This window comes from Ceratina calcarata, unplaced genomic scaffold, assembly GCF_001652005.2.
Source record: "Ceratina calcarata isolate Rehan_Ccalc_2016 unplaced genomic scaffold, ASM165200v1 scaffold59, whole genome shotgun sequence".
NCBI classification, from domain to species: Eukaryota; Metazoa; Arthropoda; class Insecta; order Hymenoptera; family Apidae; genus Ceratina; species Ceratina calcarata.
The window spans coordinates 546,180-573,405 of record NW_017177130.1 but is presented as its reverse complement, the minus strand read 5'-3'; the positions used below and the strand labels follow the sequence as shown (position 1 = coordinate 573,405).

Below are 27,226 nucleotides of genomic sequence, written 5' to 3'. Positions count from 1 at the left end.
TCGATTAACGACTCTCGACGAAGAAAAAAGTGTGACTATGAAAAATTCGGGAACCAGTCGTCCGTTCCTCGGGGATGCCGTCGCATCTTCGTGCACCGGCTGGTGCGTGAAGACACGTGCGTGGCTCGAACGGCTGGTGTGCGTGCGTGCACGGGGATGCGTCCGTCCGGCCGTCCCTCCTCCCATCCACCACCACCCTGCGAACCTATATATTTCCCGGAGGGTCTCCCACTTTCGCCACTATCATTCCTGTCGCGACTGCGCCAGCCCGTGAGCGCGCAAACGTGAGTCCGCGTCCGCTCTTCGGTTCCCTCTTCGGAGTTCCCTTGCCGGTTGATCGCGCACCGGACCATCTCTTTCGCATTTCCCGCGAGTTTTCTTTCACGGCTAGTTTCAGTGCCGGTTCCGCGCGTTCTCCGGAAATCGCGTGAGGACGAATCCGTCCGGGATTCGACTACCGTGAACGTGAACCGGTAATAATTGATCGCCGTCAGTATCGGTTTCTCGATCTCGTTGAACAGTGGCATGTACATAGAGAAAGTAGCGATTGAGATCGAAGCCGACGTTTTTCTTTCCGCCCGCAGGCGACCCGTGTTTCGCTGGGAAATGTGTCGTATCACGTGCACCGAGCTCGCGCCAGTTCACCTGCCGCTTCTAATGAATGGAATTGTTTAAACGAGCCACGACGAACGGTACGTTGAAAGATCTTTTGGTGCACGACGCTATTTGTGGAATCCCCTTCGCGTGTGAAACCCCCGAAGAATTTCATTCAATTACCGTCAATTGAGTTATTTTCGAGAGAGATGAGATGTAACGTGAAGAAATGTTTTTTCTTCAGTTTCGTAGGAAAAATCGTGAGAAGGAAAATAAGAGGATAACGCTCCAAGTGTCGTGATAGGGTAGTTCGGTGACTACACTAAATAAACGGACGATAACTTTTGGAGGTTTCCAGGTGTTTTATTGATAATCAGGCAAAAATAGTGGAGAATATAGGTTTACGTCAATGTCATTGTTCTTGAAAACTTATCGCTTCAAATGTCGGTCACAGGTTTTTTATCACATTTTTTAACACTGTTTCTATCGAAGGTGTTCAAAAACACCTTTTGAAACTTTCTCTTTAAATTATAAAGTTTAATTGCTTTTCCTCAATTGAATTGTTGACTTTGCTCATAATGTTCGCTAAATTAATCGATTAAATCAAATTAAATTTAAAGATTAATAAACAAGGAAAACGATTAAAGTAATGATAATAGTTTTAATCGAGTTTCAAAAGTTGTTTTTGACACCTTCAGTAGAAATAGTGTTATACACCGTCCTGGTCTTTATTTTATCCAGAACAATTCCTGGTTGATATAAAATTGCATACTAACTATGATTTTTGGTTCACTTCACAACATCTAATTTATTAAATATCGACATAGTCTGGAATATACCTCAAACGCAACGTGAAAACGAATTTTGTCTTAATTCTCTAAGAAATAAAAACGTAGAATCGAATGACACAAGCCCATATTTTTTATTATAAATCTGCCTTATCGCGCAACTATCGGAATCTACCTCTCTAACTAGAATTATTAATAAACGCGTGACCATCATCGCCGATTTTCAAATTTCGCTGTTAGAACGCGTTCACGTTTTCACAGCAACAGAACCCGCGAGACGAGACACGTGTAATACTTGCCAGCTGTTCATACAATGAAACGCACTCGTCTTCCGTTGCGGTCAACAGTATACTCGCTAATATGGACAGTTTCTTTTTACAGCCGAGTAGTGACTTAATATATCGTCCATTAAATTATCCTCGCACGAGGACGAGTTTTATTTTCGTAACGCGTTCCGGAAGATTCCCATAATTGAGACGAGCACGGATCGTTTTCCTCCGGCGAGCTGAAACCTCGTGGAAAGCAACCTCGTTCGTTCGTAATTCCGCAATAATTCAACTTCCCGGACGTGCGATGATCTTCTCTCGCCGCGTAATTCCTCTCGCGATCGGTTTTAACGAGCGGTCACCAGAACGGCGAACAGTGGTGAAGAAAATTCCCGGGCAGGAAAATGATGGAATTACGTAGGCAAATCGCGCGGCAGAAGAGTTTATTATACGCGCTAGGGAAGGTATAAAAGTCAGCTCGGACCGGAGGAGCCTCCGACTCGGGGCGATCGAGCTTAACCGGTCTAAAGGCGTTCGTTGCATTTCCGCGCACGATATCCATTTACTCGCACCGCCTTCCGTCTTCTTCTCACGTTACCCTGTATCTATATTATTCGGCCTCCCGTGTTAATGAGCTTCGCCCTTAACGTATCATCTCGTACTTCTCGTGTCCAGGATGGCCTGAGCCTCGGAACAAATCTCCATGGATCGTTCACGAAAATCGGGGAATGACCGGTCGCCGTGGAGCACCGTGGAAACGACGAGGCGCCGACGATGCGCGTCACGGCGCGCGAACGTCACTGTCAAAAATCTCGGGTAAGTTCGGCAGAGAGAGATACAACACCTGTTGACGAGATCGATCAGCAGTACAATGAACAGCATTACTGAATCGGGGGATTTTAGACGACAGAGTGGGGAGTTACCGTTTGTCTATATGAAACGTAGATTCGGATATAGTTTACAAAGTGTGTAAATTAAGTAATGAGGCTGCTTCTCTCAATTTTTTTATTCGAATAGAATTAGAATTTAATATTATGTCCCTCAAAATAAGTTCTTTGGGAAGCTACGCAGTGCTGAAATTTTTCTTTCAAAATTTTTATATCTCATGACGATCGTGAAAATCTATTTGAGATATGTTAAATTGATGTGTCACATAAATACATCATTGCCTGTGAGCGCGACGAGAGGTTCTTACGCGTCTCCCAGCGGACGTAACAAACACAAGAGGAATAAGTGAAACATAAGCGCCTTATGCCCTCCATATTCCTTATTCCCTCGTATTACGTTTTTAGCGTGCAAATGCTTTAAAATACAAGAGAGGAATAATATCGGAGAAACGAAGTAACGACGGTATAAGAGCAGAAGTTCCTCGCGAGGGATTTTTCATGCTGACAATGAAGCGCTCTTGAATAACAGAGCGAGGGAACATCGAAGAACTAGTTTAAGCGTATTCGAACGTGTTCCGTATTTGAAATATGCATACACTTCCGTCAGCTCAGGACCAGATTTTCTTATTCGTCATCGATTAACGCGGTTACGTCAACGAAGAAAAATCTCTGTTTAAAGAGCACATACGACTCGTGCCTCTGTTTAAAGAGCAATTCGAATGTTATTCGACGGACCGGAAGCCTGGAAATGACGCTCGTCGACGTCGCGTCGTGTAAATGCTTGCTTTCTGTCGTACACGACCCGTGGCTTGTTTTGTTTAAAAAGTTGACGCGCGATATCGCCGTGGAAACACGAGACCGTAAAAACACGCGTTCGATTGAAACAGGAGTCTCGAACACTTGACGCTTACATCCACCCGGAATTAAATACACGACTGCCGTATCGCTTACGAGTCGTTGGTATTGTAATCGAGGCGTTGGATGTCGCGATTAGGAACGGTGAGCATTGTAACCGAACGATTTACGCCCGGCTTATCAGCGTTTCATCGTCACGTGCGATTAAAAACGACCGTCCCGAGCTTCCGTTTCGCGATCGATCACGTTTAACGACTCGCTTCTCGGCTCGATGGCTCGATTAATAAGAGGAGACAACACGCAGGGACGTAACGGCGTAATAAAAAACGCGAACAGCGGCGAGCGAGCGAAATTTGTACACGATTTGTATCGACGGGTCCCGTAACTGCGAGCGTGTGGCGTGGTTCACAGCGGGAATAAAAAAAGGATGTATAAAACGGAGCCGAGAACGGAGAGTCGATCGGGCTTCGATAACTCGTCATTTTAACGAGAGGATATCTCGTTCTTTCTCTTTTGGTACGCGCCCGTACTCGTACATACAGGTATGCACCGACGGTTTATTTTAATACGGACACCTCGTAATAATTCTCCAAGTACATCGTACCGAATGAACGGACATCAATCCTTGCCCTCGTTACTTTCGATGCTCCGGGCATAGGGTCCCTTGTTATCCGCACAGTCTTCTTTGTACCGCGTGCATGCCAATGTCCGCGCATAATTACTGGTTTCGATTACAGATCGACGCACGGCGACCGCGTTTGATTTTCCGTCCGTCCTGAGAAACATATCCCGGTTTTCTTTTACTCCCCCACGAGCGAGGTCCTCCCGCGAATTCCACGGGTCGCGTCTCGGACGCTCCTCTTTTATTCCGTCCGAAATTGCTATATAAAAGGACGACTTTGATCGTGAGCAAACGTGCACGGCAATTGTGCAGTAAGGAATTATCAGATAACGCGTCGACGCTGGGTGATAACCGTGCAAATGGAACTTGCGTGCACCGCGTTCTCTGTGACATTAATCCCTGTGACATTGATCGCAGAGGAAGGATCGGGGATCTGCGACAGGCGAAAGACGGACCGGGAAGAAAGTAGAGGAAAGGAACGGAGAGAGTCCGAATGCGAACAATAAGCAATCTGTAACAAGCATGTGCAGTAATTACATTTGTACATACGTCGGGTTTAGACGCATACGAGCAACGATCGTGTGAGCGTGTGTGTATATACGTACATGTGCATGTATCCTTTCCGTGGATCACATACGGTGTACATTACGTACGGCATGCGGTTGAATTTGCCGTGGCTTGCTCGTATATACACATATTACACGCGTTCGTTCCTGTTTGTGATAATACGGCCGTGAAGAAGAATATGACCCGTTCTCGACTCGTCGGTCGGGATGGCTTTTGTACGCGTTGCAAACTTTTCGTCGTGTATCCTCCTACTCATCGATAATCATACAGTCCAGCAAAAACGAACTTTTTTCATATTTTCTGATATCCGCTACGTGACTTTTATGGAGTTTCTCATGCCAAGAACAAATCCGGGAGCGGGACTTCTCTCTCACGTATCGTTTCTGAAAAATAGCGGTTTTTGTAAAAATTCGTGGCATAGTTTTTGGGAAAAATAAGATATTACATGTTTATGTATATGGTTTTTTATTAGAAATTTGTATAGAATCCAATAAATTCATCGTGTAGCAAATTCCTGATAGGTAAATGGATTTTCATATTGTTAAAGTAATACGATATGTTTGAGAAAGAACGCGTTTATATGCACTATGCACGTACATCGGACATACATAGCACATTACTGCGAGAGGTAGAAACGAGTCAAGAAAGGAGATCGATGTTGGGATAAGTTCAAAGTGTGAACCGCGATGTTCGGAGTCGAATATCAATGATTATTTGCGAGGCGTGTGGGGGTGGGGAGTTCACCGACTTCGGAGAAATGCATTTTCGGGTTCGAGGGTAGAACGGTAAACAAATAAACGTGCATTAGCCCTTGAAGGCGAACGTGTCAGAGATATGAAGAACACACAGAGCTTACGATCCACGTCATGCTTTTAATCCCACAAGACGCTATGCAGTACGCGGTAGCAATGCATCGTGCAAAGTTAAGAAAAATAAGTTCCGTAGCCCTGCCCTCTTCCTTCCTTCTTTCGTCTCTCTTATGAGTACCCTTCTACGGAGTCAGGCGCCTTCTCTCTTTCCTACTTGATTGAGTACGAGTCGCAGTACTTTTAATTTTAATCAGTGTTGAACAACCGGTTGTTCGTCCTCGATGACGTACATACGATGATCGATCACGCGCCAATTGAAGCGTTTCCGTTTGAAATTCGTGGGGACGTCGGACGGTGCTACCTGAGCATCGATGATACTGAATAATTCGATTTGCTATGCCACCAATATAATCGACCGATCGACTGCACGTTAATTAATGTCAGTCAGTCCTAGCGATGTTCTCCTCGGATTGATTTAAGTAGGTGCACAGAAGGTGCAAAAGTACGTGTGGATTGGGAAAGAAGGGAAGGAAACGGAATGGAAAAACGGTCAATGGAATCTGGTTCGGTGATTGAGAAGTCAGTGAAACGTGTTTCCTCGAGAGTATCGCATTCCATTAATACTTAATCAAAAATAGTACGAGTAATGCGGTAACGCGAAGACAGACAAGTCTCTTGACAGTAGACTACGATTTTATTCTGCTCGAGTTCTCACGAGGAAGTTCGAAAACAAAATGCACGAAATTGAGGGAAAACGGAGTAAAATATAGGTTCCGGGTTTGAGTGGTAGGGATTAGGATTTGTAAGAGTAGGAATATCACGATTAGAGTTTGAGGATGATGTGATGAGAGGAAGGTACAAGAATGATGCAGTGTTTGGTCCGAAGGTACGGTTTATCACGGGTATTAATAAAGGACTCTTCTAGTTCGTTGTACGTATATTTATTATAAAATAGAATTAAGTGATTACATAGTGAAATATAATTAGTAATTAACAATCATTTGATGAGAAACAATCATTTGATGGTAGTTTTAATTTAATGTTATTAGTGTAATGTTAGATGCTAACATAAGTAACATTGGTATACAACAAGAGCAAGGGGGATCGTTTAATTACGGATCGAAAGCGGACGTGTCCCGATCGATTTATTTCGAATAAGTACATATGTATGTATCGAGCTGTTGCGTTTGCGGAACGGGCCATCTTAGAAGCGGGGATAGAATTGCCGTGAAAGGCAGCAATAAACGCAATCCGGTCGCTTACAATGAGTACTATTCATAACTCGGTCCGAGTCGAGGACCGTGTGTAATCTCGGATCCTGAGCGTGGCGCCTTCGACCACCTCGCGACTCTCCTCCGGAGACTTTTCTTCTTCACGGAGGCGCTCCACAATTAGGCTCATTATGTACGCACATGTTCACCCGACGATTCGCGGAGCGTCACGCAACCGACGCGACGCGACGCTCTATGTGCCATCGCCTCCCGACGTTTTTTCGATCCCTTTTGATACTTTTTTCCCCATCGAACATTCCTGCTTATCGTCAATTATGTTTCGTCACGGATAAGAAACAAAAACCAAAAAACTCCTAAACTTCCAGTGATATTACGTACCCGACTTATGAAATTTTTATTTATTTATTTATTTATTTATTTATTTATTTCTACAAAGACAGATGCTCTTCTGTGACAGAGTTAGATACGGAGCATTAAGTCGTACATAGTTAAATATATACTTTAACAATGATAGGTAAGATAAAAGCTGCCTTAAGAGTAAATGATGGACAGGAGCAAGAAGAAAGCGCAGACTAAACGCAATTACCTTTAGCAACGATACTTTTGCATTGATGAGGTAAACAAGTTATACAATTACGTATAGAGCTTGTACCTTCATGTTTTTCATTCCATATCGTCGTACGGTTCTGTAAAAAAAAATCACTTGTTTAATTAATTCCAACTGCGTTCCAAGTCTGACATCAGTCAACTTCTAAGAGGAATAGACTAGAGTCTGTTAGTCAACTATAACTTTCACCTCGAGTTGCTACAATTCGAAACGCGGGAAATATGTAACCGATGATCGATTGGAAGAGAATTGATATCTCGACAGCAGTGCTTCGATGGTACTCCATTTGAAAAACTGTATCTACTATGATAGAATCATCCTTTAAGTAAATTGCGTTTATTTTTTTCATCCTTTGCACTCGATCTATTTTCTATAACAAATTTGTACTGTCATCTTCAGCGAATGCGAGTGCAAAGGGTCAAATATGTAATGGCCTGAATTTTGTGCTGATGCGAACACGCGTGTCTCGTTTTTTCCGTGGTGATCAAACAGCAGCGAGACGCCGCCGTGACACGAAAATTCAATCGAATCGAAGACCGAGGCAAAGTAAACGACGCGACTACTCGAGCCACCTTATGCCACGCCGTCGTAAAACACCAGCAAGTTCGTAAAGTCATCAAACAATAGATTACATAGGCACTTAAAGCGTTAGCAAACAATGTCGACCGTTAGTCATTTTCTTTGAAGGGCCGTGAAGAATCGAATCGCGGTTTCCCTGCTTCCAGCAACAGCATTATGCACGCCGTAGTAGGAAAAATGACTTTACAACTCTGCAAAAGTTCAATTACGTTTTAAATCGTGACATAAATTTTACTGCTTTCAATTTCCACGGAAATAGAAATGAAAGGGAATTAAAAATTAGAAATGATCCGACGTGAGTTATTCTCATTTGATTATCATCGGAGTTATAATAAACGTGCGTTAGGTGTATTAGCAAATTATAATAGGCCTATGCGCAAATCGATCAATTTTTAATTGCGAGTGCAAAGGGTCAAATATGTAATGGCCTGAATTTTGTGCTGATGCGAACACGCGTGTCTCGTTTTTTCCGTGGTGATCAAACAGCAGCGAGACGCCGCCGTGACACGAAAATTCAATCGAATCGAAGACCGAGGCAAAGTAAACGACGCGACTACTCGAGCCACCTTATGCCACGCCGTCGTAAAACACCAGCAAGTTCGTAAAGTCATCAAACAATAGATTACATAGGCACTTAAAGCGTTAGCAAACAATGTCGACCGTTAGTCATTTTCTTTGAAGGGCCGTGAAGAATCGAATCGCGGTTTCCCTGCTTCCAGCAACAGCATTATGCACGCCGTAGTAGGAAAAATGACTTTACAACTCTGCAAAAGTTCAATTACGTTTTAAATCGTGACATAAATTTTACTGCTTTCAATTTCCACGGAAATAGAAATGAAAGGGAATTAAAAATTAGAAATGATCCGACGTGAGTTATTCTCATTTGATTATCATCGGAGTTATAATAAACGTGCGTTAGGTGTATTAGCAAATTATAATAGGTCTATGCGCAAATCAATTTTTAATTATAATAATACTTTATTAAATGGATATGAACCCTTGTATAATACATAAATCAATAAACAGAAAATGAATGTAAATAAAAATCAGCAACAAGAAAATAATAAATGAAGGATATTTACTTTCATTCATATCAGTTGATTGAAGAACATATATAGAAAGTGACTCTTATCTACCATCAATAGACAGATATTTCGAACGTCGGATTCACGAATAAAATGTATTTTTGAATCTCAATGAGCAATGCCCAATGAGTCATTTTGATACAGGTTCCTGAGTCACGGTGTCTTCGCGGATTCTGTAACTTTTGTTCCCTACCTCGCGTATCTTTTCCTCGATTCCATTCCTAAGTGTCGGCAAAATCTTCGTTGACGTGAGCAAGACCTATCGACTCATCGTGAGTTCGCGTCGAGTCGATGAAAAGGAAACACGGAGAAGAGTGAGTCGGCCCTTCGATCCTCGCATCGTGCGCAGTTACCTCCATTTCTAACAATAAGATTTTTTTTGCATGGAAGACATAGTCAAAACAGGTATTAAGTAATTTCCAATTCAATTCCGAAATGGAATAACTTTTTAACAACTTTTTATGGGATGCAAAAAAAGTTGTAAGTCAAAAGTCATGAAAACCCATTTTTTAATTTTGAATCGTTTGTAGCTCATAGCAGCATTAATCGATTTTGATGTCCTAATTTTTTATAGACAAGTATGCATGTGTGTATGTATATAAGTCTTTCGTTCGTGGTTGCTATATAGTGTGAATAGAAAAAGGCGTAACAATGCGTACACGAGAATAATGGCAGCATCATCGGGCTAATCGCGTAAGCGTCTATTAACGAAAACAATGATCCGTAACGTTTGCAGAGGGTGGGACGCCTCTAATGCTCTGATACCTAAAATATCTCTGATGTCTGTTCGAAACAACTCTATCATTTACAGCGCTCCTCGAGCAGCCTCAGGCACCTCAATTCTCAACTGCATATAACGAATCCTTGCCCTGACAATAGTTCTTCCTTAATTCCGCGATTTTTTTTATCTATTATTTATTCAATGTAGTTTAATTAATATTCATACATAGGCAAATGCTCTTCTATTCTAGAATTAGTTAGAGGGCAGTAAATCAATGATCATCTCAGTGATTGCGGAGAGAGTGAATGAGAGTAAAATGAAGTGACATAGGACAAAGGACTATAAATAATACGTAAAAGATTAACTTCAGAGTAGGTGATGAAGATAAAGTAAATAGTAAACGCAAGTGCACAGATGTCCTGGCAACGAAAAGGACTAAGCGTGAAAGTCAGTGGGAGATAGAAGGCCGAAAGACAAGAGTAATCTCATGGTTGATCGCGCGGTTGGCAGAGGAAGTGGAGGCAGAGCTTTCGTTGGATTGCATCGGCGGAATCGTTGAAGAGCTCGAACAACGCCTACCGTGGCAGCTCTAGTCACCGTGCTAAGATCAATCCTGGTAGTAAATCTGTGGTGAAAGAGGATAGTGCTCGGTCTAAGGCAACGAGACGGTGCATCCTAGCAGCACAATTAATTCTACGTCGGGGCAAATTGTTGATAACAATTATTTCAACAATGGATCTCCTTTCGTCTAAGATGGGAATCCTAAAAGTTGGCATAATTAAAAATTATCGAATAGTGACTGATCTTATTTTTGAACTTAACAAGAATACGTTTTAATTTTGAAAATATTAGCACGAATTAATTTGTTCAATTACATGGTACAATAAATTCATATAGAGCATGTTTTGATAAAACGATTATACGACATGTTATTGCACTTGGTACTTCTTATTTATTCACTTTGTATACGGCGTTGAATTCCCTGCGACAAGTATTATTATAATGATTATGAATGAAGAATGGTGTTTGCCAACTGCATTCGTTGATGTGAAGGATCATGTTGTTACTGTGACACCATGTTTCAAGACTCAGTAGATCGTCTTGCACTTTAGAAGCATCCAGGAAGTTCCGTATGAACATTAGTCTAAATGATAGGTTTTATATTATTTAGGAAGAGGATCGCGAAAGCAGGGATGGTCGACTCGCATCAAGGAGCGCAGCTTGATAGTTTCGCGAGATGCGGCGACAGCCACGCAGTACGACAGCGATGCGTATTCTATCAACGTCCGCGGAGCGCGATAACCTCGGCAACTGCATGCCGAATGACCGGTACGGGGAAAGCTGGATCGTTCCGTCTCGTTCCACCCTTTTGCTCCGCGTCCCTTTCTCGCTGGCAACAATGCCCTTTATGCCTAAGACGCGTTATTCTAACGTGGCGCAGCAGGACGAGAAAAGGAGAGAGAGGACGGGGCTGATCCACGTCGTCGCGGCACGGACAAAAGCTTCGCCCCCCTCGCCATATAGGAACTGAGCCGGACAGCCATGATTTAAATTGATTTCGAGATAAGTGCGTGGAATTAAAGACGCATTCGGACGATCATCCGCGCGGTCAACCCTTTCGCTCTGTTCCTGATGTTCGTCTTACATGTTGTGAAAGGGAAACGCTTCTATCCGAAGAATCTCTGTAAACACATTCTCTCTCTCTTTCTTTCTCTCTCTCTCACTCTCTCTCTCGAGAGAGAGATATACCACCTGTCGTTAGCCGAAGAATTAAGAGGATAAACCTGCAGTTTCCTGGTTCAGGAAGAATCGAGAGTGATCGAGAACTCGAGCGAGCTCGAGCACGTACCTTATTCGTAATAAATAACGAACGACGCACAGGGGAGATGGGAAGAACGGCTGGCCGCTCGTTCCCATCGACGTCCGGTCGTTTGATGGAAGGCCTGTCGTCGCGTTGCCGCGATCGCGTCCCGCACGAGGAAGCTTCGCGTTCTACGGTTTCCCGACGATCTCTCACCTCTCTTAGCCCGCTCGAAAGTGAAACGGAACGGTTTCGGTTCCACGCATAAGTCAGCTCATTAACGCCTACTGCTCGCAGCCGACGTGCGTGAACGCATCGCTTAAACTGGTAAATTGATGCTCTTGACCCGGTGATACCGAGTCGAGGTCTTTAAGCTCGTTTCCATCGTTCTTTTTCAATTTCTGGCTACTTAACATTACGCGCGCTGTTATGGATGGCACATCGCGTTACTCGCGAACATCTCGAGAGGAATACGCAAATTGGCCTATCGTTAACTTGCCGCGTTTTGACTTAATGAATTAGCGCGATGAGGGAAGCTCGGGATTGCTGATTGTGAGAACGCGCGCGACGACAGTTATCCCTGTAAACGTCGGTTAAACCATTTGTAAACTTCCGCGTGATGCTTAGAACAACGTTCGCTATTGTATCGTATCTTGGCCCGCGGCGGAAAGATAATGGATGGAAAAAATCTCGGCTACATTGATCTCCTATCGATGAGACTATTCGCTGTTCGTTCTTCTTCTATAAAAGGAATCGCGATACTCGTATCCCGATTTGCTCATTGCATGCGATACGTTCGTATATGACGCCATTGTGCATTTTCATTGACAAGAGTTCAAGAATGAGAAATAGGGTGACGCGCACTGTGCACGGAAGTAATCGCATCGTTCCGCGCAATACGTTACTTATAGTTCAAGAACTCTGAGCTAAAATAGACTCTGAAATGACGAAGTTTTTTAACATTCTATTATAGGCATGCTATGGTGGTCGAAACGTTATTAGACTAGGTGTCGTAGGTGAGCTTTCAAACATATCGTGAATATCAGTGCAGGGCATGCAATTCAGGGCATGTTTGACAGTGCAGCTATGACACCTGTCCGAATAACAGCTCGACTGATTATAACGCGCTCATGTATAATATTACTATAATCAAATATGAAAAGACTAGCGTTCGTCAGTTTAGAAACTTCGTAGCTATAAGTTCTGCTTCTATTACGTCGCGTTCGAACTTATCTGGGTGCTTGCTACGCGATTCAGAATGGGACGGGTGCATCGAACTCCGAACTCGTTTCACGCGTTCCAACATGTTACGATTTAATAACCTATGGCACCGTGAACGTCGAATCACACACTCGCGTCGTTTTATAGTACCACGGCAAACACTTTCATGTGTGTTATATTTTAAAGAGGGAAAAGTCGTTGCGTGCTTTTGAATTATCAGCTAGTTAGGCAACGCATTGTATGCCGCGCGAGCATACGCGGGATGCATCAGATAAGAACGTACGGCAAGACTTCGTAAACTCGTTGGTTCAGGGAAGATAGGGGGTGGGTGTATGCATGCACGGCTCGAAAGCGGTATTAAACGGTGCCTCCTCGTTTATTTTTCAGTGAGCGCGAGATAGCTCGGCGTTCACGTGAACCACCGCTACCGCCCGAGAGCAGCGGTGCCACCTCACCTCGTGTACCCTACCCGTTCGCGAAACCTATAATTATTCCTTCGAACGGGATCGTGGGTGATTGCGGATCACCCGAGACACGAAACTTTTTCTCCTTTCGTTTACCGGGGGCATTATCGTGACGATTTCATTTATAGTCGTACTCGCGTGTGGTCCGACACGTGGTCGACGATATTTTTAATTAATTTCGAAAGAAACTTAATGTCTACGAAAAGTGAGTCGAGATTTAATATAAAACAAACTGCAAAGAGATGCCTTCGTATTCATTGATTTAAGAGCACGATGAATTCTTTATGGGACGCTTGTCGGTCTTCGAACGAGCGAGATAAGTGTGATCCCACACGTGTTCGACGATGTCTTTAATTAATATTTCGGAAGATAACTTCTGTTACTTAGTGTTTTGTATAATATTTACAATAAACGAGATAGGATATAGTATGAACCAAAATGTAATAGAGAGATGCTTCTATACTCATCGACTCAAGAGCACGATGAGTTCTTTATGGTACGCTTGTCAGTCTTTGAACGAGCAACATACATGTAGTCTGGTACACGTGGTAAACGATATCTAATTCATTTCGAAAGAAATATCTACGAGAAGCTCGACGAGATTTGATTATGAATCGATTGATCTCTATACCCATTAATAAATTGTATTATTTTATATGTAAATTATACTTACATAAATTGTCCGATAGCAGGAAACATTTATTAAAAACTGTGGAAATAAATGGTTTCGATTCGCAGTATCGCTGTACCCGTTCACCTGTAACAATCGAGAAAATCTATAACAAGAAACGTTGTTTTCATTTAGATTTCAATATCGTTGAATTTCATCGCTGTTTACGCATCTCTCCATTTCCACGATATTTTCCTCGAGTTTCCATTTACCAGTACCATGCAGCACAAGCCGATCGCGGGGAACGAGATCTCTAGTCGTTAAAGCGTCATCGATACGTTGTTGTTACGGTGGTCTCGAAATAGACGGGAATTCAGGATTCTGCGGCGGTAACTACATACCGTTCATCAGCTGCCTCCTGTCACGAAACCATGCGCCGAGGTGCACCGCCTGTTGGTGTATCTTGTCAGTATTGTGCATCCCGGAGTTTGCGTGGTCTCGTTTAACAATCATGAGTCGCCGATCGAAATGACGAGATTCAGATAATTCAATCCGACGAGCTTCTCGCTATTTGTCTTACAATTATGCGATTTCTCGTTGTCATTCAAAATCAATCAAGGAAACATGTACAGTGGAACGTGTGTTAAGAATGAATGACCCTAACTACGTGGATATAATATCGTATATTTATGACGATTATTCATTCCGGGACTGCCCTACGAAAACAGAAAGAACGAGAAGAAGGAAGTTTAAACGTGTTCCTCTCGGTTCTGGAGTAGGATATACGGGTGACCAGTGACCGTACGTCTCATTAAGTTGTTCGTTTTACGAGAGCCTCAAACGGCATGATTAATAACAAGGCCACGGCCCGTGCGAAGCCCATCGAGTCTTCAGGCATACTTACTTACACTCGTTGACGAAGTTTTCCCTCCCGGCTCGCTGGGAACTGGTTCGGGACCGGCACCCTGGAACTAGCTGGCGCTATGTACGAGTCATTTTTCCACTTCCTCCCTTTCGGCGCAGATTTATGACGGCCGCGGTCTGATCGCTAGTTTAATAACGCGGACGAGAACGGTATGCGCGGCGCGCGCGCGGAAAGAGTCGGCCTCGCAAGTTTCGCCATGAAATTTTCAGCGGTGAATTCATTTTAATTGCGAAACTCGCATATTCCGCGGGCGCCGCGCGACGAGGTTTATTTAACCCCGAGTTGAACCCCGTCGTATTTCGCAAATGCTGGAATTTTAACTATGAACTGACGTGGACGAAATCGCGACCTCCGGGCTTCGTCTACGTTCGTCCATTCGGACGCTCGCTGTTTTCGATTCGATGGACGTTATATAGAAGCGTAAGCTCCTCAATATAGTTCATTTCTATGTAGAGAGAATAAAAACAGATCGTCGCTCTTCTCATTTTTTCATGAATTTTTTCCACTTTCCGTATCGTACATTTTCCTGTCCCTTTTGGACAGCCCGATGTTTGATTCCGAGAGGAATGTAATCGTACAGAAAGACAAGAATTCTTTTTCATCCTCTGCAATGCGCGATATGAATCGGCAGCATGCAGTGTGGAAGCTAGCGAATATTAAAGCAGAAATATTTGCTCGCCCTTTTCGACAGACTCATTGGTTCGAGGAATCTTTTGATGCGCTTCGAGTTCTCGCATTCGCGGCAGAGAGCCGTGCACGATCATACCTGCTAGTTTTATTTGAAAGCTGTGCAAACGAAACCCGGTACGAGGAGGCATGTATACACCTGGACAGTGCGATCGATATACGATAAAAGCACTGAGCGGCCGTAATCGCATCTGTAATTCTATATCGCTCGTTGTATATATCTCATCTCGCATTGTATTCGTAAGCTCCTTTTGTTTTCGCGAAATTTTTTCACCCGCGAGCGAACGAACACCATCGGAGAGAGAGGGAGGGAAGGGGTGAAGGGGGTGTGAAAACGCTGGGAGATACGCGGTACAGCGAGATAAAAATCGACGAGATAGCGCCGTTTCCGTTCTCGAGGCCAGAAACGCAACGGCCCAACGGTGATGTAAAGTACGTGAGCTTCACGGCATACACGTACGTACTCACTACGTGCCTCGCTGTTCGTTAAACAAGTGAAGCGCGCTTGTTCGACCAAAACAATAGTACTGCGTGCCGGCATACATAGGCGCGCACGTGTATTGTATGCGAGCGAATCAAAGGGCCACGCGAGGCATAGCAAAAGGTTCGAACCGCGGCGTAAGAGTCGATTGGGAGTCACGTCGGACTGCCTTCGGCGCCCACGGTGCACAGCTTACCAATCATCGTATCCGGTCGCGGCTAATTATTTCCTGCCGCGGAAAACCAGTCGAGCCTCCCAATTAATCTTCGATTTCTCTTGATTCTCGAATTGTATCCGAGGAAATTTAAGTGACCGTGCCTGACACGCGGATGTAGAGAGGAAAGCTGAAGGCGTGAATTCACTGCGATCTGTCTCTCGAGTTTCAAAAAGGATAACAGAGCAATCATGCTGTATTCCGGACCAGTGTGGAAATAAGCTTCGGTAATCACGATGTAATTTTATATTTCCAAGTACGGGCTATACAACCTTGACGTGAGTTTTAAAACAGGGAGAAAATACACTCTTGTCGTCTCTCGTTTTACTACTGTTTCTCGGCTTACTTTTGCCTATACGAGTAGCAGTTCTCATGGCAATGTGATGGTCAATCAATACAGACGCATACATTCGTACTTAAGATGATTTTTTAAAACCAGATAGCGAGAACTAGATAGCTAATACTATAACACGTGATTAGTCATCCTACAGTTCCAGACGCACGGACGGGAATTAGTGAAGGACCTCAGATTAAGTTCTGTCCTTGCCTGAACAGTTCCAGATGGAGGCGACCGTAGAAGCGTTAAAGGGACTGGCAAAAGTTCGCTCTGAATATTTTTCTGACTAAAATATAGTTCTATCACGAACTTCGTTTCTAATTCAGTACTTCTTAGAGAAAATGTGGAAAAGCGTCAAAGGGAATGGCAGTTCGCTCTAAACGTTTATCTCGGACAAAATAAATAAAATCTGGTTTAGCCACGAACTTCATTTCTAATTCAGTACTTCTTAGAGAAAATTTTGTAGTAGTACCAAAGAAAGCTAGACTTTCCTTCAAAGGATGGATAACATCCGTTTGTCGGCGATGGTACACGACAAGTGAAAGCATTAAAGGGATTGGCAGTTCGCTCGAAACATTCATCTGAGATCAGAGCAAATAAAATATAGTTCTATCACAGACTTCATTTTTAATTCAGTATCTCTCAGTTAGAGAAAATGTTGTAGTAGTAAAAAAGAAGGCTACACTTTCCTTCAAGGGATGGATAACTTGCGTTTGTTGTTTCTCAAGCACAAGACCGTTTGCACAGGTGTGGAAACTGTTTACCCTCCTAGAACCACGAGCCCTTCCATATCGTTTTCTAAAAGGTTGATTCGTTTATCGCGAACGGCAGAAGGGTTGGCAGGTCGAGATGGATCGCAGGCACAGGTGGTGTGACATTAAAATGTTCACACTTCCACTGCGTCTGGTTCCGAGGCACGTTATCTTGGATCGGCGCCTTTGTACGTGACACATTCTCGACGTGTGTACCAGCGAAAGAAAGAGAGAGAGAGAAAGAGAGGGATCCCTGTCTACGGGAAAGGTGGAAATTTACGGTCATTAAACAGCGTTCAAAGGCCTCGAGTGGCTCGACGTTCACGTTGCCCGTGTCCGTCTTCTGCGAATCGAATGCGATTGCTGTTAAACCCTTGATTCGCATTGCAGCTTCCATCCCCGACGTGCGATTATCCCGTGTTCAGAGGTCAAGAAGAGCCCACGCTTCCGAGTTTCCTACGCGAGGATTGAATCTCTTTCGAGGATCTTCCCCGAACTCGAACGAGCGACCGTAGAATCGTGATCCCCTTCGCGGATCTCGGAATCTTTGTACCCACTGCACGCGCAATTAAATGTTCGCGTTTCTGCTTCTACTTTCCACCGTCACAAAGGAGAATAATAAGGACGATGAATCGGTCGTTGATGCGTACCGATCCAATTTACGAAGAGAAATTACGAAGAGATTCATCTGGACCGGTTGGTCGCAGCGAATTTATGCCTTTAGGTTTCTCGTCCGAGTAGATAACGGGCCACCGAGGAGGCGGCGACTCGCTTATCCTATTATTTACGACACTTCCAGCTGCTCGGGGGAGAGAAAAGACGTGCCCCGATGAGATCGGCTGCACGTTGCACCCGACGATCGGCACCGAATACACACGACGCCTGTCCTGCCGCCCTGCCTCTTCCTTCCTTCGATTTAATCGATTTAATGACCGTTGACAGCGGCCACGATCCGCTTTAGGACGCCGTTAACGAGTAATTAGTTCAGGGCTTCGATAACACGGCGGAAGCAACGGGAACCCGGAGATAAAATTAGGATCCGTGTGCGCCCGAAACAGAATTCTATTCTCACGATCACGCGCGAAACGGTTGCTGTTATCTTTCCCTTTTATCGTTCAACTAGTTGCTTTTGTACTTCGCATCAGGATTCCATGAATAAAAAGTTCTACTACAAGGTAAATGTTCCAATTTCTACTCACATCAGCTGAATATAAAATGCAATGAATAAGATAAGTCAAATGAATAAGTCAAAATTTATAGTGAGAAGTGCTTTGATGTGTGGAATTTAATATTCGTTCAGCTAACTCCAGGAAAATATCAAACCCTGTATGTAAAATTTTATTTACGAGATTCATTAATTCATTAAATTATTTTTAAACTGTGCGTTTGTAGTTCTGTTATTTACAAGACGCATCCTTGTAATGGATTTGTTAATACCTCAGTTAAAGACTAATATTATAATATATAATATATATATAATAAATATAATATATAATATATAATAAATAAAATAGTATAATAGAAATAAAAGTACGATTTTCAGAACTAATGATAAGACTACATCCGTTTGTTGTATTAAAATTATACATAGAAAAGTCCGCTGAGTAAAAATTGGGACATTTACCTTACCGCATCGTATATTTCTAAACAAGGTGTTATGGCTTTCCCTTTTCCTTTGGTACGTTATCTTCCATGAGTTGCTCGTTTTCCCAGCGCCAACGCGAAGTCCCTTTCCATTTATCGTTGCTAAATCTCTTTAGACACCCTACGAACTTTCCTGGACGACTCGTCTCAAAGGGAAGCGTCCAAGAGGGTGTTCGCTTACGGCATGTATGTACGCGAGTACGACCGGGCCACAAAGCCGCCGCCGTGTTCATTTCCGGTGCAAATAACAGCCACGGGTGGAAAAGGCACGACTCTTCGTTTGCGCCGGTCTGCGAGAACCGAAAGATCGCGATTTTCAGGCAGCGGGCCTCTCGATCTTCGGGAAGGCACGAGAGTGCGAAATGGTCGGGCGGGAAATCGATTCGTTTCGCGGCCGATTGGATCCCGTCGCAGCTGGAAAAAGCGATTCGTAATCGTCCGCGGCCGAATCGAAATGCAGAACATCGTCCGCGCATTTACCTGTCAGGTTATTTTTACGCGGAACCCCTGAACGCGTCACGCGTTGCCTGCTTGCCGCTAATGGCGATCGCGGAGCCGTGCCTCGGAAAGGGTCGGCAAAAATAGTGCGAGAGGCAAGTGGAATTCGATGTCCCGATCCTTGCGCCGAGAATAATGGGCGAAACGAACGTAGTTCGCTTTTATCGACGAAGTACTAGAGACTAGTTAACGTCCGCTCGTTGATCGCGGCCCACCAACGGATATTAATTGATTTAAGTGGCCGGGGCCCCTCGAACACACGAATATCCTCGAACTGATATTTAACCCGGATTCCACGGAACATCGACACGGCCTGGATCCACGTAAACGCGAATGTAATTTCATCTGCGGTTCACGCAACCATTACCGGTTGTATCGGCCGAGATGCTTATCTCCCAGTTTTTAGGCGAACCACGGCTCCGTACCATTACGCGATCGTTCTCGCGTTATTACATGATAAAAGGGCAAACTCTGGTCACGGGATAGTTTCGTTCACCTTTGTCTCGCCGAGTTCCGCTACGTTCTCCAGCGACGACGTTTAACATTTCGATACCGCCTTCTAAAGACCGCCCTCGATCCAACTTTTAACGCGTCCCCATAGATCAGAGAAATGTCGCGGTCGACCCGCGAACGGCCGATCTCGCTGAAATAGATTCCCGTGAAGAGACTTTAAAGTTTAACGTACGAACCTTGGGACGGGCTTAAACGGCGTGTTCCACAGAGGCAAGTCCAGCTCGTAACTCGCGTTAGCCCGTACCTATAATACAACGCATACCCGTACGCCGAGCGTGGAATCGAGGATCCCGAAGACCGGTTCTTAATAATTAACATATGCAACGTTAATTTTACGGAATTATAATTTCACGTCACTCATTGGCGGCGGTCGAGCCCGTCGGGCGAAATGTGCGCACCGTGTCTATAACGTAGATAATACCCATGGGACGAGAAATGAGAAGAAGGACATCGCGTGCGACGAACGAGCAGCGAGATAGAAGGCCAGGGAGGGTGCACCTCCTGTCTTTCAGCTACCGGCTGTCGAGGAAGCGAGACGCCCTCCCTCTCGCCGTTTCGCGTCGAGGCTGAATCGAGGGACTCTCGGTAGAGAGAGGCTCGTTTCAATTTTTTCCTAGCCAAGATTGAGATAATTCCTTGCTCGCCCCCTTCGCCACGATATACGCGAACGGTTCTAATTGGCGCCGATTAACTACTTAATAACCGTTGCACGCGCGTCCGCGTATCAACGTTCCTACGTGTCCGGTGGTCCCCGCGCGCGATGTGATAATTGCCGCGCGGATCAAATCGTCGTATTTACGGAAACGATGACGCGCGATACTCGACGAGTCCCGATTTGATCTCGAAACGGACAGCCGAATAAGAGAACCTAGACGCCTTCTACGGCTGTTCGTATTTTTGTTTCTCGTTTTTGCTGGATGCCCAGTAAGCGGAGGGTCGAACAGCGAGATTTCAAAGGGGAACGATGACAAGAAACGCACAGGCGACGGTTTCATGGCGCCCAGATAATCGTCAGCAAAGTGGATCGAGTCGGAAACGATGTCGGTTAAAAAGCGTCTCGCCGAAAGACGTCCCAGTCGCCTCCAAAAACCTACCACGTGTACCGAAAACGTACTCTAAAACTATCAACGGATCGCGCGATTCCGGAGTTACACGTGTCCGGACACATCGTTCTCCATGAATCAAATCGGGCCGGGTACGAGCAACGTTATAAAAGGAACTTGGTGATTTCCTAGCTCGCTGCAACGTTTACTACTTCGAGGTTGAAGCACGAGGCCGACCGTGAACAGTTGGGACAGGAAGAAGGTTGAAATCTGTGACGCTAGAAAGGAACGGTGGAGAAGTAGTGTTTGCCGAACGAAATGAGTAGGTGGAGGAGGAAGAGAGAGAGGGAGTGAGTGCGTATAAAGTTCGCGAGAATTGACTGCGGGCGGTTATACATACATATATGCACTTACGGTGAAGATGGTTCATTTACGTTGAACGAACGTGTCTTGTTAACTGCATGCACGACTGGCCGTGAAACCCAATATGTACACCGAAAACGAGTTGAACGAACGAACTCGGGATGCGTAGGACCACCAGTAAAATCGAGACGGAAGAATGGTTCGAAAATGGAGAAAGGGTGTATCCGTAGTTTGACAAAGGCTCGACCACACATGGTCTGAGTTACAGACTCGAAACTTCAAAATTCCTTCAGACATTTTTGCACATTTCTAGTGCACTCGATCCAGTTTTAATGAATCTCGACCGATTTAATTTCGAGCGAAGCTTGCAGTTTTATCGCAGAAGAGAGGTTGATTATTTGCAACGGTTGGTAACGATTCGCGGCTCTCGACGAATAGTACGGGGAACATCGTTTCCGGCGTTAATTAATCGAGATGTGGGTCTCGAATCTGCAAGCCGAACGGCGAAATATGGATTAACGAAGCGAAAGAGGACGTTCAAGACCGCGAAGCTGAAGATCCGCCGCTCGGTGAGATGCGATCATTATTATTACACGCTTGGTCCATTGGCGTGCGACCTCAGGTGAGAAACTCGACGGTTGCTGCTTCGTTATTCATCCCGCGTATACACCACTCTTGCATCCTCCCACGTTTCTATTAATACCACCGCGGGAAGGTGTGTATTTATAGGCATGTCACATTACACCGTTCTCGAGAATAAAAAAAAGGGTATGCAAACGAAATTTTGCTATCGGCCAATTAAATGAAAATTTCATCAATGACCACTGTACGGCTTCTGCTATCGGTTTAATTGATATCGGTAACCGTCGTATTGACAATCTATACAGTGGAGGCAGTCACGAATAAATGTCATTTGATCAGATCTAACGATGAGACATTGTTAAGGGTTAACCAAGTGGCTCTTTATGCGTTTCATTCCTCCTCGACATCAAACTCGTGGCTGATTAACGCTGGCTAAAAAGCTCGAACGAATCGATAACGATCGATGAAAGGCGAAACGTTCACGACTGGTCCGGGGTTTAAAAGAAACGAAAGAATCCTGAATATTTATTTTCGATGTTTGAACGGAGAGTAGACTAATCCCTATGAAGCACAGAATCAAGAAAGAGATGTCATCGATCGGCAATCAGACCTTATATTCTAGCTGAATTGTATCCACAAAAGATAATGTCAGTCAATTTGGTAGGATTACGAAAGTCTTGTCTATTTTTAGCTGTTCCCGAGAAACCAAACGATTAGCTCAGATGTTTGATGTTGACTAACGAAACTGGAGAAAGCAATAAAAAGAAAGTAGGCCAGAAATGGCAAATCGTTAATCGGAATCGTGTTTCACCATGATAACGCTAGCCCATGTACATCTTTGGTCACTCGTGGAAAATTATTAGAGCGTAATTAGAAAGTGATGTCACATACGCCTTGACCTTGCACAGATTACCATTTATTTCGAAGTTTGCAGAACTCTTTAAATAATAAAATTTTCATTAGTGATGACTTGAAATCGCACTTGGTTTAATTTTTTGCTGATAAGGATCACAAGTTCTATGACCGTGGAATCATAAAATTCCCAGGAAAATGACCATCGAAGAAATGGTAAATACATAAAAGTTCATTCTTTGTATAAAATAAATAGAGATTTATTTAGCATTAAAAACCGAAATTATTTTCTTGCCAATATATTTGAATTCGCATACAAATAATGTGCAACGAGACGAGAATGTCATCAGTCGTTCTGCTGCGAAATGAATCATGGAATGCGTAGGTACATAGTTTGAAAATGAAAGGTAAAATATGAAATTCAATGAGAAAGATTCCGAGCATTATGAGCGTATGTTCCGGTTCGCGCAATTTGATTAGAAGTGATTTCGCTTTGATGGCGGGTGGATTCCTGGTGATACGAGCTCGTAGAATACAATTATCGTTTGTGGACGGAGTCTCTCTCTGTTCCTTCTTCGTCGATCGTTGTCGAGATGAAGATAATTAAGCGGAGTACGTTTGTCCTTTTGTTTAACAAACCGCTCTGCGGAACAATTTGAAAGGAGGGCAGCCAGTTTCCGCGTACCGCGTTCATTGTGCTTTCCATTCTTTTCAATCTACTTCAATGGACATCGGGCTTTAAAATGAACACGCGTCAACACACATAGATGGTAACGTAGAAAATTGTACAAAGAAGATCGTGACTACGTCGTTTCCTTCCGCGTTGCGTAGTCAAGGTGAGAGGATTGAAACTAAACAAATTTCTTGTGTGTTGCAAATGAATTATTTAACAGACTTAAGAAGTGACAATTTGCCAAATGGAGTCATAAAGGTCATTTGACATTTTTTCTAATCTCAAAGAAGGACGAGGACAGGAAAGCTGATTGAAAGACTGTCTTTTCCACGACAGTTTGGCAAATCTAATTGAAACATATGATTTTACCCATGTGCTTAAATACGATTAAAGACCCCAAATATTCCTCATTTCCTGATGGAATTTCGTTGAAATATTTCAAGTGTTTTCAATCGAGTCTGATGCATACTTTTTGCGTTTATGCAACACAAGTCAAATTTCAATTACCGCAAACAATTTCTGGAAACGATGTCAGGTTTCTTATAATCCTCTCTAGTTTAAGGTACTTCGCATGTGCAATTGTATTGTGAAAGCGAATCTACGTACAGTTGTACTAGAAAACAATCTTCGTTCGTCTGAAAGTGTTGCTTCGAATGCCATCTGGACCCATCCGTTCCATGTGAAATATTTCAGAAATTTTTACGTTGTATAGCCTCACGTTGAACAGCTTAAACTTACTTGGCCTCGGCCAACTATACGACGAATGATTCTCCCGACAAGAATCGTAGGAGTCAGTCGTTGCTAGAAACAATCTGCTATCCATATCCAGGCGACATCGCGTCGTCTCCTAGACTCTAGACACCCTTGAATTACAGTCAGAGCTCGAGGAACGTTCGCCATGTGTATCAGCACGCGGAAGACGACTGCGACGAGCTGTTTTCCAGTACGTAACGAGGCGAGAGGAAGACGAACGAGTCTGCTAGGACGGTAGAAGTGGCTGTATCGTATCGAGAAACTCTGCGAGGGAAGATGAGGACGACACGGCGAATCGAGGAGAAAAAAAAAAGTGTGGTAGTAGAGCGAAAGACGCGACGTGTAGAAAGGTAGAAGAGAAGTAACGAGGAATAAAGAGAAGGTAGGAAGGAGAAGAGGTGAGAGGGTTTTACGGCGACAAGAACGGCGAGCGTGGCACGACAGCAGCTTGGTTATCGGAAACCAAAGGTGACGGCCTGCTGGTACACAGAATGCCCGCGAAACATCTCTCTTCTAACGAGTTGACAGAGCAACTACGACGTGCTTATTCTACACCGAAACTCTTTGTACTTCGTGACGGTGGAACAGTGTACATAGTCTCTCACCCAGAGTGACTGTATCCTGCTTGTTTTCAACCGTTGCCTTATCAACCGTGGATCTCCTGAGCAACCATTTCTCCTGTTTTTTAATGTCCCTGTTGCACCGTCTATATTATGATAAGACAAATCTCCGAAGCCGTAAGCCGTATCTAAACGGAATATTATTCTAACGATTTACCGAGACTGCGGTGTAGCTCGAATGCAGCTCGGGAGGATGTGATGATCCCTCGTCTCGAGTGAGAACGAAACCTCGGAATAACATTCCACCGAGACGTACCCGGAAGCTTTAACCAGTATAACAGCAGCGAGAACATTGGCCAGAGACTCTACCTTATGGCGTATGTTTTCCTTGCGAAGCAAATTATCTCAATCGCGCAGCACCTACTGCACAGTTCATATTATGATGACCTGGTTCAATTCCTCAAAGCTGAATGCAGGATTTGGAGCGACACTTGATAATTTGCGACTAGAGATCGACGTTTTATAAGAAACAGAACTTTGTTTCAAATCGATACAACTGAAGTGCAGAACTATTGTAAGACTAAGACTTAACTAATGGCAAGAAAGTAGGGCCATTTAATGGTTTTGAAAGATGAACTTTGGATGGAAGAGAAAAGCAAAGGAAGTTGAAAGGTGATATATCCGATGAGAGCAACAGTGAAATTCGTGACTAGTTATCGATAAAATTAGGGATGATACAACTTGAGTACATGAAAAATATTTGAATGTATAACAGTACAATGCTTAACAAAACGATGAGGGTTGGAGAGAAAGAAAAAAGGAAGGAAGAAATCAGAAATGTTGACTCTGTTGTACCTTAATTCCAGTGTTGCGAAATATTGGGAGTAGTCAAAATGAAGAAGATATATATATATATATATAAGATAAAGACGAGAGTACAAATCGAAAATCAGTGTCTTCTCCATTTCATCATATACATATCTTGTACATACATGGAAAGCGGGTACTTACGAAGGTGATTGCGATATTACATGCCCGTAAACGGGAATGTTCACAGGTTCACAGGGACGTTTACGCATCTGCGTGCGTACACGCTTTCGACGGAGGTGCTCCTTCGGTATCATTAGAGAAGCCATTCGAGACTCACGCCCCCATTGTCCGAGGGCGACTTCTTGCTCTTCTTCCTCTACCTCGCTCCGGTTAACGCCGAAGATCCTCAACGGCCTACCGAGACAATACCGTACGTGTATCGTGCATCATATTTCACGGTCCATTCCTTTTTGTGTCCGGCCGCGTGTAAGTACGTATCGGCCCCGCGTTCCCTTTCCGTCCCCTGCCACAGACCAAAATCCCCTACCCCCCGCCATCTCAGAAGACCACCGTGGTTAAAATCATTTCGCCGGCCTCCCGCGACGCCACGCTACTCATCTTAATTTCTTGCCCGTTTTTCGCCCGCAGAAATGCCGCGATTTATCAGACAAATTCCATTGGGTATACGAAATTTTATACTCATTGTCCCGAGGATACGACTTTTGTAATTATCATTATACTCCGACGCATCGAACTTTCATTCCCGACGAACTGCAGTGGTCAGAATTCATTTTCCGTGAGAAACATCGAATAAATTACATGATCGAGCATAAATTAGACTCGTAAACTATGTCATTTCTTGTTCTAAGTCTTCCGTTTCTCGTTGCCTCCCACACTCAGTCTTGCTCACCACTCTGACAGCTTGTGCGATAACGTTTAGTCTGCGTTCTCTTTTTGCTCCTATCCATCATTTGCTCTTCAAAGTAGCTTTTATTTTACCTATCATTGTTACAGCACTTGTTGAACTGTGTACAGTTCACTGTCACAAAAGAACATCCGCCCTTGTATAAAAGTAAAAAAAATAAGTTGCTTTTTATCAAAGACATCGAAAACCTTATAGCCAGAGATCTTCGCTCTGTTGCGACTTTACTATCGCGGGGATGCCGATCGGCATATCTTATGCCACGATAAACAATGTCGGTCTTGTGTTCAATGGTCTAGAACTGGTAAAAACCAATTGGTAAGAAGTGCACGCGTGTTGTGGTGCGCTAGTTGCAAGCTTAGAATTCTCGCTCTATAGGCAAGCACGTAACAGACGACAACTCGAATCAAAGAGCTTCAATGACTTCTGCGAATCGCCCTTTTTGTCATTTTATTTGTTCACCGCCTATCGCGTTCGGGCACAATCGCCGTCTTCATAAAACGCGAAGAAGAGCTCCCTTAGCGAAAATTTCTATGATACGCTGAGTCGTTCCTTTAAGGTTTAAGGGTTTAGCGGAAGGGTTGGAGAACGTTTTACGGCGCTTCAGCAATTTTCACTGGAGTTCACGGTAAAATTAACGAGAAACATAGACGCTTCGCTTGTGGAGCGAGTGCATTGTTCCTTTTCTTGGAATGTTCGTTCCGCATACCGAGACACACAGTCTGGCCGCGCCGTTCAACAAACTTACACCGCTGTAATTCACAATAATCGTGTCTAATGGACAGAGTACGATATATGTCCTCTTATGAGGTAATTGATCGTCGTAATAGGGAGGCAATAAAGCTTCGCGAATGGAGCAGTGAAGGTACATACATACATACATACATACATACATACATACATGCATAC

At 44.0% G+C, this 27,226-nt stretch overlaps 1 protein-coding gene across 3 annotated transcripts in view; it reads left to right on the top strand.

Annotated features, from left to right (window-relative positions):
• The first annotated feature begins 234 nt into the window (after window positions 1-234).
• LOC108629873 (thrombospondin type-1 domain-containing protein 4) overlaps window positions 235-27,226 on the top strand; it is a 47,578-nt gene continuing 20,586 nt past the window's right edge. Inside the window, exons 1-2 of one of the 3 annotated variants that reach the window (XM_026817620.1) lie at window positions 235-692; window positions 2,324-2,464. In XM_026817620.1, coding sequence (XP_026673421.1) covers window positions 2,352-2,464 — 113 coding nt within the window. In that variant the 5' untranslated portion in view covers window positions 235-692; window positions 2,324-2,351. Of the gene's footprint in view, window positions 693-2,323; window positions 2,465-27,226 lie in introns of those variants that run through there. The other 2 variants (XM_026817619.1, XM_026817621.1) reach the window with 2 other exon arrangements.